The sequence below is a fragment of the Epargyreus clarus genome, unplaced genomic scaffold, assembly GCF_041222505.1.
Source record: "Epargyreus clarus isolate Ecla_fem2 unplaced genomic scaffold, WU_Ecla_fem_2.2 ptg000026l, whole genome shotgun sequence".
Classification (NCBI taxonomy): Eukaryota; Metazoa; Arthropoda; class Insecta; order Lepidoptera; family Hesperiidae; genus Epargyreus; species Epargyreus clarus.
In genome coordinates this window covers 9760704-9774966 of record NW_027332233.1, presented here as the reverse complement: position 1 = coordinate 9774966, position 14263 = coordinate 9760704, and the positions used below count along the sequence as shown (strand labels likewise).

Below are 14263 nucleotides of genomic sequence, written 5' to 3'. Positions count from 1 at the left end.
ATCAGGCTTTTTGGATAAAAATAATGAAATGCTACCTCTAACGAGGTAAAATAATGACCGAAACTTTGATTTACTGAAGTTATATATTTTATAGACCGTAAATGGTGAATTTTTTCGCAAAATAGTAACACGTTTTAAAAAAAGTTAACCAAACCTATCGAGTAGGGTGTCAAAATAAAGCAAATTAAGAGGAGATGTATATGTAATACATTATATAATATATCTTATATATAAAATTCTCGTGTTAGTTACCGTACTCCTCCGAAACGGCTTCACCGATTTTCACCAAATTTTATATACATATTCAGTAGGTCTGAGTATCGGCCACTATCTTTTTTTTTACACCTAAGTGATAAGGGTTGTTCATCCTTAACATTTTTTTTATTTATATGGCAACACAACGTTTGCCGGGTCAGCTAGTACATATATACTCGTATATACACATCGAGATGACTGTCTGACTAAATGAGAGAGTTGCTGTGCCAGAGATCAACGCAAAGGGAAACCACTGAACTTAAGCGTGCTGGAATTTTACACATAGGTTCTTTATATAGCGTAAATGAACACTACGAGGATAAAATAGGATAATATTGTTTGAACATCTTTTGTTTTTGAAGCAGACACCTACTATTAAACTTTGTATTTGGCTTTCTGGATAAAAATAATGAAATGCCTATTTCACTGCTTTTGGAAATTCTACTTCAGCCTTTTTGGTGCAGTCGGGTTTAATTTTTTAAATTAATTACTTGTTTAAATGTGAGATATTCTAAAAGCAATTATAACATTTAAACCGTTGTCAGCGATCAAAATTCGCGAAAGCCTTGGTCTAAATGCCACTGTCGGAAACTGAGGGCCAAGAGTATAAATCTCTGGAAGCAATTGGCAAGAAGAGAAGTTGACGCAAGACCAGCGGGGCATGACGAAAATATATTGAAGGTATATTTTCTTGATCGTGACTCTGTTATTATAATTGGTTTAATTTATGAGACACCCAAAAGCTACTACGTTTTATAGCAAGTGTATTTAAATTCCACTTCGAGTATTGTAAATAGCATACAAAAAGCAATAGAGACGAAATAAGAGTTAAGTTTGATGGAAGCCGATGTGCACTTTTGGTCAATATTGCAATCCAAAGCTATCGGCTGGAGCAGGGACGGCGCGACGACCGCGAACCGAGCAGCGTTGGCAACCGCCCAAATATTTTTCATGTGGCTCGCTCAGAGCTGGGATAACTCCTATTCACCTGAATCGGAATACATTTACAATTCAACTGGGATAGCGAATTAAGGCAATAACTGCTTCCGATCCCGTTCACACTTAGGTATAACTGCTAAGTATGTAACTAGGCTTTGTTCGCTTAATTTAACATCAATGTCATATTAACGAGATCATTAGTTTACGCCTAGATGCGAGATAATGTAATCAATTATAATATCCCTATTCATACACATACATATCTATAATGCGGGAACGTGTTTGTAAAGTTCGTCGGTGGTTCGTCGAGACGAGGTGACCTTTAGGGTCATACAAATAGTTGAAAGACAAACAATAAAAATCGATTAGATCAACAGCGTATAATTATACTACGATATGGAATAATAAATTAGTTAATGGTCCAAATAATGAATATTCATTAAATCCTGTGCAGTGATAGCATAGTGGTTGTCACGCAGCCTTTTATTAAAGAGATCAGAAGTTCAAATCGAGAAGAATTGTTCGAGGTTAGCATATAAGCGCTTTTAGAAAATAATTACTTGCGTTACCTACGAGATCATTAAAAAAGTTCTCAAAGGTATTATGAAGTCTACCAAGTCGCAGATGGCCAGCACGGTAGACTTTGGCTCATTCCTCCTCATTCTAAGACCCGTGCCCAGCTTAAATAAAATCGAAGTAAAATGCAAAGCACTTTCTGATTTAGCGACGAAAAGAAAATATGCAACCATGATTGACATGTTGAGATGGTGCACCCACGTGTTACTATTAGACTTCTTTCTTTTGCTCTTAGCCTCAAAATGTCTGACCTGTTAACGGATTTTTCTTTTGTTCCGCGGAAAGTAGGCTATGATGTGTATAATTATACTGCATACCATAGTGAGAAGACGTTGAAAAGCTGCCGTTTCACGTAATTATGACAAATTGTTCAAAAGAAAAATGTCTCGTCAATTCTTATTTTACTGATGTAAATATCCGGCAGCAAATTTTGCAATTGTGCTTTTTATCTTACCGCATCATAATAACAAACCCGTGGTTCAGTTTCTCCCGTATAATTAATTATTATGTAAAAAATAATGTTTTCAATATAATTATTATGCCGAGATTCTACGGCAGTTTCATAATTTAACACACACTTAGCCTATAAAAGTTAAACAGCTAGCTATCGCTGTGTTTCGGCCGGTATAGAACATAAACATATTATACATCATGTATCTTCCTACTCGTGCGTGTAATCCGTATACAGCGGTATACTCGTCTGCGGTCATTTATTAATACAGGTTCCAGATGCATGAAGCTCTTGAAAGATGAAGCACCTTCTACGTAAACATTACTGTACGGTTCGACGTGTAACGATGATTTCGTACTCTTCCGAGAATCCGAGACTTGTTTTGGGGTCCTTGAATATAACACTGGCTGACCTATCTTTTGTTTCGTTCACACGCCAATAGTCAGATATATACAAGTAGGTAATATACACCTACATCAATTAATTATCACGTCGTGTCCTGCCAAAATATGAATAATACTGTGGGAATTTCCTTAAGTACATGCCATTAATAATGTCATGTTTGAATTGATTCGATTAGAGTTTCCCTCTAACAACTTCCTTGCAACTTTGCAAATATTACTGTTTCGTTAAATCAAGCTACTATGTCTTACAAAGTTGTATAGTACACGATGGACGTGTCGATTTTCCGCGCCCAGTCGTTTACTGGCTCATTGATTGGATTTAAAAATGTTGGTGGCAATCTCCACAAGTTTGGCATGCGCACGATTAACCTGCCAACAAGTATTTACTGCTAACTGGTTCGCCTTCGAATGCCACATACAATACTACGGGCAATTCGGTTTATTACGGATATGTAAAAGGTAGCTGTTGCAAATAAAATATGTATAGGTCACGCAAATATAAATATAAACTTTGTTGCGCGTGCAAACGACGTCCAATTCATTGTTTCTGTTTACTTTTCTTTGGCTATGACATGTATTTCATTGTACTGCCCAATATATCCCGTCTTACATAACATTGTTTGCAAATGAATTTGTATTATTATAATGTAGTTAAGTATGTATCTCCTTATAAGAATAGGGTTTATTTTTCTAATAGTATAATCATAGTATATAAAAATACTTAAACGTAGGTACTGTTACTAATAGGTACTTGTATACTGAGTATTACAGGTAAAACTGCTGTAGGTATATTTTAACAGTGTATCCATAACATATAATCGCATAATACTACAGACGTCAATATTGCATTTTAATCCATGGTATCTACTGCTTTCTGCAGTTGTAAGTACAAAAAGTTTTCCTTTTTGTTTACTGTTGGCAGAACTGCCAGATGTCCGATTCTCAAAACGACAAAGGCTTGTACTTTAGTGTAATATCTGGAAAAAGCCGGGAAAATAAAGATATTTCATGAATTCCTTTATGTTTCTGTTGCCGAGAGTAACAATGATTTTGGCAAAAATATTAACATTGACACATGGTCAGATTAAAAATAAAGTGACCTTATTCAGTTAGTAGCACTTTTAAATAAATTAAAAATTACAAACAGCTGAGAACAACAACTATATATAAAGGTCTGAGAAATTTTCCGTCCTTAGGGTGATTTATCACGACGTTATTTCTATCACAAATACATCAATAAATAATTGTTTGCCCAGCCTCTGAAATGTAAAATAGCTGCGAATAAATTTGAAGTATTCCTCTATCTTTATGATTTGGCACTAATGGCTCAGTCCAGACTGATAGGAGCGACGCGACGGTGCTCTCTGGCACAACCTACTCATAACATATAATGTGTGTTATTGAACTATTTACGATGTTTCAACTTAGCTGTTGATAACCTTTGGTCCAGAGCTACTTGAGAGTCCGTGTAGAATTGCATTAACGAGCACTATGACTGATAAGTGAGGTTCACTCAAAGCACAGCTTGACATGTTCCAATGTGTTTCGCAAGAACAATTATAATTATAGATAGATAATTTAGTGTAAGTAGCAATCCTTCGAATAATATTAAACTGATTTTGTACATTGAAAAAAAAACGAAAAATATGTTAATGCATAACTCAGCTCAATTTAAAAATCCCTGACTTGTTGAGCAATCGATCTTTAAAATAATGAAATTACAGAAAGTAGCTGAATTCTAAGGTTTATTCCATTAGATCTTGGCCAACGTAACTATTCGATCTGACAATTAGTTGAAAATATTACATCTCTATAGGCACACAAAGTTTAACAATAGTTTAACAATGAGGAATGTTAATCACGTGTAATAGTAGTAGTGTAGGCGACAGTCGTATGATACAATGGCATTTAACTCAATATCTGCGACTACTCTTGGATTCAATCCAATTTTACACAAAAAAAAATTTGGTAAGGTTTATGCGAAGGCCAGTTACACGAGCCCCTCTAAAAACAAAAAACAGTGATACCTTGTAAAAACAGTGATTCATAATCTCATAGTAACAAAGATAATACCTATCTAACTTATTACCTACAATAGAGAGATACTGTAAAAAGACTAACCTAGCTATTTAATAATAGCGACGGATCATTCTTCATTGTCACTTACAATAAAATACAATTGCAGATATTATTGCATATGCGGTTTAGAATTAAGAAAACCATTACTACGGTACTTAATACCGCAAAGATAATTTAAATAACAGAAATAATACTTAATCACCATTGCACGACAATTTTAAAAATAGGTACATATTTATTACGTGGTTTCACTATAGCAACAAAGGTTATTGCAAAATTTACGAAAAAATATTTTAAAGATTTTTTTTTAATAATATAGTTATATCGTATATTGTAAATGCACCGGTAGTCATCTATGTAGAAAAAAAATTCAACGAAGTATAAAGAGATGCCATAATTTGGCGTGGGGGAACTAAGCAACCCTTCTTTTGGGGGTCTTGGTGCGCAGTACCTAAACTAAAATAGAAAACGTTCAAAATATCTTAATAATAAAAGATATTTAATAAAAGAAAAAAAAACTACAATATAATTACATAAAACAGGAACGTAGTAGTTTCTTTTTATTACCTCAAATGTGTGAAGGCTGGACCAGTCCAATTGATGGCGGATGGATCGAAGGATTGCACCTATTGTTTCATTTGTTTTGGACTGCATGTGTTCATTTTAAAAATCAGTAAATGTATTTTTATAGAACAGAAATATTCACAGCAGTGTACTTAATTTTCACGCACTAAACACTAATTAGTTTTGTGTGGCCACGCTTAATACTACTAATAAAGTACAATATATTTCATCTTCGAATAATAGAGAGAGCAATAGTTTTATTTTTGGAAAAAGGATATAAAAGTTTTCCAAGGCTAGTAATTTACTGGCTATTTTATGGTGAAGCAACATGCCATATACGACAGTTACGATACCTTGGAGTGGCCCGTTATCCTATTTCGTGCAATATAAAAATACCTATGATTTGCTACAAAAAATAATAAATGCATTATTGGCTTAATGCATTAGCGCCCGGAGTTTTTAGTTATAAAACTATGGTAATTAATTAAATGACGAGGAAAAGAGCCAATAGGTAGGTAAACCATAAACCTGTATGAGATTATGTTCAGAATAGGATAATGGATTCGCACGTAGGTAAAAGTTATTTGACTAATAACCGCAAATATTCGTCAAATCAACTGCAATTCTTTCGTTAAAGAGTGGTGAAAGATAAATGTCATCTCGCAAAAAAAGCTTGTCACGAGGAAATACACATATTACATAAAGTCTGTCACAGTTTGCAAAAAAACAACGCAACCAAGTGGCTGGAGAGCATCCAACCCACTTGCAAAGAAACGGAAACTAGCTTCAGTCTTTAATTTGAAAATCGTTCTAAAATGATTACTCATCAAATTGGTAATTTTCTTGTTAAGTAGGTATCATAGCTACCTAAGCATTTCAAAAATAAACATTAGGTACATTTTAGACACAATAATGGTTAATAATAATGTCATACCCACATAATAATTAACCCCATAATCAATGAAATCTTAATACGGCGTTCGAAGTTGTTTTCAAATATAAGTCTAAATCTATTTTTTTTAATATAGAAGTAGCAGACGAGCATGCAGTCCAACAGGTAAGTGGCTACTGCCGCCCATGGACATCTGTAATGAACCTCAGATAGGATTAGATATCCTACCTGAGGTCGGCCACAGATGCGCCGCTACCCCTGAGGACTAAGCTGGAACGCCTCAGAAAAGTCTGTCTCCCTTACCACACCCTTCAAAACTGAACACAGCAGCGCCTAACACTGCTGATATTAGGCAGAAATAAATAAATTACTAAATTAATGCGCTCGTATCGTTAATATGTTTTCAAGGGTTAAAGGCATTAACTTAGAATTAATGATTCCACGTATAAACACTATTACAATTAAAATTGTTTAATATACCTACATATGTATCACTCACTGAACGTTTGATTCACAATATTTTAATTATGTGTTGATACAAAATAAATAATTATGTTATGACAGGTCATGTACGTAAGTAATCACGTTTTGGTATCGGTATACACGCACAAAGCGCGCCCTTCCCACAGGGGCAACAAAAAACATTTGGGAAAAGTAATGGAAGCATTTAAGCTACAAGATACATAATATATAAAAAGTTACTGTTTGTCTCTCTTTCTTGTTTTTGTTTCGAATCTGTCATACGCCTGTGAATATTTCAAGACGGTCCCATGAATTTTAGCGAGCCACAAGAATTCATTGGTGTGCTAGACCCGCATTCGCCGGGCGCAATAGCGGCCAATTCGCTTGGCTTTGCATTTACTATTACATTCCAACCAAACCAAACTAATCGTTAACACAATTAAGATTCATCAAGTCGTTGGTAACTTTAAAAAGTGTATAACTGAAATAATCTTAAAGATAATAAACAATAGATTTTTTTTATATATTTGAGCCTAGCGATAAAGCAGACGTACCACCTGATGGAAAGTAGTCAACGTCGCCTATGAACATTTGCAACACCAGAGGAGTCGCCAATGCATCGCCGGCTTTGAAGGAGAGCTCTTTTTGCACGTTTTTTGAAGTTCATTCCACATCTTGCACGTTCATGGCAAGAACGTCCGCGCAAACCGAACCGTTGAAATAGATGTTTACCGGATAGATTTAGTACCTTACATTATTAATTAATACAACGAAACCTTTACGGACCTACGTAATTTGAATTGCTGTATATTAAGACAAAGTCGATCCAATATCAAAAATGTTTATTACAACATTACAACACGTGTTCATAACCCTGATGTGGGTATAAACTACATACCCGCATACTCTGTAACAATTCATCAGACCAACTATACCCACATTATCCTCCGCCCGAACCCGTAACTAGCAGTCGCACTTAACGAAAAGTTCGCCCTTTGACACTGGACCCTTCGTAAGTGAATTAGATTACGGTCTCGTCGCGCGTATCGTATATAGATTGCGTAGCAGCGGCTTAGTGCCCTATTCGTTAAATATTTTGTTTCAATTCCTACAAAGCCTTACTTGCCTTGTTAGTTCGTATCTATGTACGCGAAAGTCAAATCTTGCGATTAAATTTTACATCACTTAACTCCAACCTATTAAGCTAATATTTTGCATATAAGTTGAATGGCAACAGTGGCATAATGTCCCAATAAATAATTGGTGGTTATTTCTAAGCCTACTCATCTCTGAGAGGAGAAATGTATGATCAACCCAAGATAGGACGAGTCGATGGACGGAAAAACAAAACGCGTTTCATGTTATTTCCAAATATATCTCTCATATTTGTTATAAAATAAACCACGCTAGGTTCTACCACCTTCAAATAAACAACAAAGAATGTAAACTAACACTTCCAAAAGAACAATGAATTGATTACCGGTTTGCTTGTAATTTTCATTAAATCATTCTTTTTCGGACTTTTATAAAGAGTTGACATCATACACATTACAAGTAATAGAAACACATTTCTTAATTCTTTAAATAACATTTAAATGTAAGCCCGACAACGATAATGAGGAATTTTTAAAAAAAATTTAAGCATTTATCGCCTTAAGCGCCTTAAGCGCTTTATCTTGGCCCCGGCGTACATAGTAGTAATTCAGGAAGCAGTCACTACCACATTGTCCCAGTTGAACCATTAACTAGTTAAGCAATTATAAACAAATTGATCGCGGATAGCGAGGAGTTCTAGCCCACTATCTTAACCATTTTGATTTACAAGAGGTAATGTTTCTGTATGTTGCTAACATTCCAGATTAAGTGTTTTAATTAAAAAGTAATAAAGGCAAACTTTGATGAATACTACAAGAACTGCTCGCGATAGAAATGGGTGTGGCGGTGGTACCTCCACGGTCGAATTATACTGGTTCTACCACCTTGCATACGTACGCCGAGATAAAGGTATATTTTAATAATGATGTGGCTGAATTATATTTAAGTTGCTTTATACTGTTGCTAAATAATAGGAACCCATTAGCAACACGTCCTTCATAATCAAAAATTATACATTTAATTCAAAGGTTGTACAAAAATGAAACATATTTCTTGTTCCGTATCTAAAGATAGCGAAATAAGGAATCCATTAGCAGACCCAACAAGACCGCATTACGAGTATTAAATTAATTTTAACTTTCTTAAAGCTCGTGAAGCTCGTACAATGGGCCCGCTATTAAGACGAGCGGGATCCGACAAACGAATTAAAAGGAAACCTGAAGGCTTTTGAGATGATGTTTAATTCGACACAAGTCGGTCAAGGAGAACGCACCTACTTGCTTGTTACCAAATTTCGCCGCTTACAACTTCGCTTAGAGGTACCTAATGTATAGATATTGCCTAACATTATTTATTACGTACGTTCTCTCATTGTTTCAATCGTATTCCTAGGTTACCCAATAAATACGTTTGAATAAATAATGAGATTTAGGCCATTAATTATATAAATAATAGGGCCACTGATCACATTAATATTAATGCATGACACGTCTCGCACTATGCTTCTATTCAACCTTTTTTGGAAATACATACAATAAATAAGCATACCTACATAGTCGTGCATTTGCGTAGTTTTCTTTCAAAGATTTACAATGGAATTCGTTTCCTATTATGCGACCAAGATAATATTTTGCATACTGACGTATTTATGATGACAATTCATTTATCAGCTTGATGTGAAAATGACTTAATCATATTACTCTATCGAATGGTTGCAACAAACAGACATAATATCTCAAATGTCACTGCAACGCATGATTCTATAGCAACCTGGTATTTGAAGGTGGCAGAACTCTTCATGGTTCGACATAGAATACACCACCGCGAAACCGATTAAAGAGTAATGGTTAGAGAGATAAACTATATCAGAGGCGTTCTATCTTGGTTCTCAGAGGCAGCAACGCATCTGTGATGGACCTCAGGTAGGTCACCCAATCTTATTTGGGATTACATATGTTATCAGATGGATTGCATGCTACTTTGCTACTTCTAAACTATACACATTAATGCCTATCAGAGGGCTGTTAGAAGTAAGTTAGAAACGCTTCATAATTATTGAATGCGTATTATCAACTAAACCTTTGGGCAAACACCCGCGCAGGCACCGATTTTAACAGGTAACTTATCTTTCTTATAGAAACGTCTGAATTCCTTCCTTCAGGTAAGGTAATGAGAATGTAATATTTCGTCTCCGCAATACTGAAATTATATAATTAAGCTTTTTTGTTCTCCTCCGTTGATCGCGATCTAAGATTGACGTCATATTTTGTTGTAACAAAATAAACATGATAATTTTATTCCACGTTTTCATTACCAAGGTATATAATCGTCGTGCTTAGCGATATCATAATATTTAAATCTGATATATACATATGTATAAAAATATTTGCTAACTATAAATATTTGTTAGCAATAAATATAATTTCTGACCATTCATTAGTTGTAGTATTATTTGCCACTTCGCTAACAGAAAAATATTAATCGTTGTCAATCCATTACTGGATCACTACTAGAAACGGGAATCCTCTTTGGGTAGTCCATAGTCCACAGCACTGGCTAAGTGCGAATTGGTGGACAATGAAAAACATCTATAATAACAACGAATTATCCATGATATAACGAGCAACGATTAGTTATCGGCAACGTTATCAAAGTTACTCATATATTATACGATGTTTACCGGAGATATTTCTAACGATCGTTACTCTAATGTTTTACGATAACATTGGAGTTTAACGGAGATAAAAGTTTAAACTACGTAATTTTTATTTTATAAGCCGCCAGGCGCCAACCTTACTATGGATTTTTTATCATAATTAGATGAATATAACGCAAAATTAAATATTGTACAAATGCTAATTCCTAAAGTATGTTTTTTTGCCATTTAGGTATCTACTTTTTACTGGGAGATCTTATGGTATATCGAAGATAACCAGTAAGTGAAAATATTTAACAAGATTTAGGCAAATCGTTCTGAATATAACTTATAAAACATATACATTACCTCTTTATCCGTTAAGAAGCACACATGCCACAAACTGTAAAATATTTAGATTGTGGTATATATTCTTGGTATACGTCGACTGTTAAGAGTCATAAAGTTTATCATAGGAACTTGTTTTGCTATTCCAGGCCTGTGTAGACGGCTTTGAATTCCAAGAAGTGCATGGTCAGAAGGAAGCTAATCTGATACCTGCGTGCGGTACGGTTAATAATATTTGGCGGGCAGGTAGTCGACCCGGCTGGAACAAACGCAACCGCGAACACGACACGTGAACAAAGGGCGGTATGTGAATAATTCCTGCTTATTGCAACCATGATGGCCGTCAGGATGTGATAACGGCAAAAGGCTAAACTAATTTTATATTTTATAACTTATATCTTAGTTATAGCTACAGTTTTGAAGGTTCTGAAGGTGGTAGAACCCTTTGTGGTTCGACTCCGGCGGCACCACCGCCACACCTATTTCTACCTAATAACAGCAGTGTTAGGCCCTGCTGTGTTCCGTTTTGAAGGCAGTGGTAACGGAGACATACCTTTCCGAGGTGTTCCAGCTTAGTCCTCAGGGGTAGCGGCGCATCTGTGGCCGACCTCAGGTAGGAATATCTAATTCTATCTGGGGTTGATTACAGATGTCCATGGGCGGCAGGACCCACTTACCATCAGGTGGACTGCACGCTCGTCTGCTACTCCTATATTATAAAAAAAAAGATTTTCTTGCAACCATAGTATCTTGTAACTGAGTATGTACCTACTCGTCATTCACGAAATAGTAGTAAAGAAGCTATATGCTTCTAAGCAATGAAATCAGAGCTTTCGAGTAGTTTAGCCAACAATGAAACTCAAAGGTAATAAGATCTCTGGGCATGTCTTTGTAGCTATGAGATTTCAGAATTCTTTACAGCAAGAATCGCGAAACTTAGTACGATTACTACATTCCTTTTTAACATTTTGTACTTTAGTACTTGAATGCTTTGCACATTTTAATTGCATATTTTATGCAAAATATACTCTACTTAAAATATATTTTTAAATGAAGATCTTTTACAAAATGACAAATGATAAAAAATAAAATTCGTAAATGAATTGTACTTTATTAGTCTGTATTTCCTATAGTACCTATGTATTTCATGCCTATTTTTAATTATATTTTTGTGTGAAATCACGAGATAGATAAGAATTTATCTATTGTACTACCATACTGGTTACAAATAGAAATGTATTTACATTTTAGCTCAGTTTGGTGTGTTACTACAGCAGGCAAGAACCAACTGTAGGTATAGTCAACGCCAAACTGCAAGTCCGCTCTGAAGTTGTTGCGAACAGGTGTAGTCAATTGCCATATAATTGCCAATACAATTTGCCATGGCGACTCAATTCATTTCTATATTCAGAGCGGACTAGCAGTTTTACGCGAACTATACCTATGTCCTATGTACATTTACTTAATATTTTAAGCTGCAGGACTTCCAGGTGTGCACGAAAGTATCCGTCAGAATATGAGACGCTTGGATACAACACAACGAGCCGTGGCCGGCGTCTGCGAGTTCACCTTGAGACCAACGGGCCTAAAGCTAACCGCGTTTCCATAATCTTTTCTTCTGTTCCGTTGTTATCGTGCAAAATTATCGTTTTGGCGCGTTGATAGTTTATTAAACAATTATAAAAAAAAATTGACATATATTTAGTGATAATATAATTCAATTTAGGAACGAAATTGCAATTTAAGGTTTTTTTTTTAATAATTAATTTGTGAAATTTATATTGTAGCCTAAAATGATTTTTTTTTTAATACGTTCGTGTATGATGGTACCAATTTTCAAAAATATATCAAAATTAGCTTATACATAATCGCAATCCCCCTACCCTTATTTAAGGTAGACAAGAATTAAAAGTACTTTTACGTTTTCTAGTCAGTAAATAAATAAATGGTCGTTATTATTTATATTCGTCCATAGTTTTTAATCCGGTTTGCAAGTATCTTCGTATATTGATAACCTTATGTCTACCTATAGAAGCATTTTTTTTTACTATTCAAAGAAAGTATTTAATGAAACTTATGGCTGTACGAGCAGATGCCGACCTGTTTTATTAATAATACTAAAGAAAGGGTGATGTTTCCATCCCGAGTAGCAGTTTGCGAGGGGCGACCAAACTATAAATACCTACCTATCCTGTGCACCAAATAAGTAAAATTTGCAACGGTATGGCGCGACGGTACGAGAGGAATCTTTTATTAAACGAGCATAGATTGCATGCAAAGCAAAAATGCATTCCGTTTAATATTCACGATATGCTCTGTTTACATTAGATCTCTAGTCGTTTGGTTCCAACAATGAATATTCCTAGTAATACCTAATTATCATGCGTTACTGTTTCTCTGTCTGACAAAGGTTAACAGCCCTACTGCGGAAAAGAACAGCAACAATGAATTTCATTCACAGTTCAATGTCACAACAATGGATCCGTTCGGTGTAAAACTTGAAACTATCAACTTAGGTATCTACAACGGAATCAAGTTATGCATACAAACTTCTTAAAAAATCATGGCAAATTCTATAGTACGCGCCCGTACACGAAAATAATCTAAAGCATGCTCTATTTATTTGAGCCAAGGAGACAATAATGACGCTCTCTGATACTATTATGTATGTACTATATCGGCATCTTTGTGTTTATACACGATCCCACTAACAACAGCAGGCAACTTCACTACCTTGTCATTGCCGTAATTATGATTGTTCACTGTGGTTTTACTGTGCGTCTAAAGTGCACTGATAAAATGTGTATAAATACATTATGTATTGTATATTTTTACGTTAAATCTTCTCGAGATCAATTGTAACGCCATGCGCCATCATATTTTAGACTGTTTTGCGTATTACCATAGATGATCAGCTTCCTATCTGAGCAATTATAAGGCATAAAGTTATTTCTCGCCTTTAAACTAGCAGATGTGAACGAAAATAAATATGTATACTCACAGGATAGTACATCCCCTGCGGCGGCAAAAAAAAGGCCCCTGATCCCCACAGCTTGCCGTTTGTATTTACTTTGTGTTACACAAAAATACACTCAACGAACGCCCTTCGATTGGGCGTTAACTTCACACCACAAAATTTATAAACTTGAGGTAAACATGAGTATTATATTGTAACCGCAATGAATATTACTAATTTTTATCTGAATAGCTAAATTTTTAGGTTATGTGGATTCAGCGCGGAGGAACGCGCTATAGCACTGAAAGCGGTTGACGTCGATGTGCAACAACGGACGGGCACGCGTGGCGGGCGACTCAACGAACTCGTGCGAACCGCCGCCTGAATGACAGAGATGGCGCGCTTTTACTCAACTCGACGTTGGAATGTTCGATGTTTGTCTCCCTTTCTCACGCTATACTCAGCACTATCGTATTTTGTTTGTTTTTATTTTTGTACCAAACGCAAGCAAAATAATATGCGAATAGTAAATATTATAACCATCTAAATTAATTCAGTTAATACTTAATTTGCTTTTTAGCGGACAATTTATTACGTACACAATAAT

General features: G+C 35.3%; 1 protein-coding gene across 5 annotated transcripts in view; it reads right to left on the bottom strand.

Annotated features, from left to right (window-relative positions):
- Rbfox1 (RNA-binding Fox protein 1) overlaps positions 1 to 14050 on the bottom strand; it is a 55956-nt gene extending 41906 nt beyond the window's left edge. For 3 of the 5 annotated variants that reach the window (XM_073087977.1, XM_073087978.1, XM_073087976.1), the window contains exon 1: positions 13702 to 14048. In XM_073087977.1, the coding sequence (XP_072944078.1) occupies positions 13702 to 13713 (12 nt within the window). In that variant the 5' untranslated portion in view covers positions 13714 to 14048. Of the gene's footprint in view, positions 1 to 13701 lie in introns of all 5 variants that reach the window. The other 2 variants (XM_073087975.1, XM_073087974.1) reach the window with 2 other exon arrangements.
- Positions 14051 to 14263: the final 213 nt, after the last annotated feature.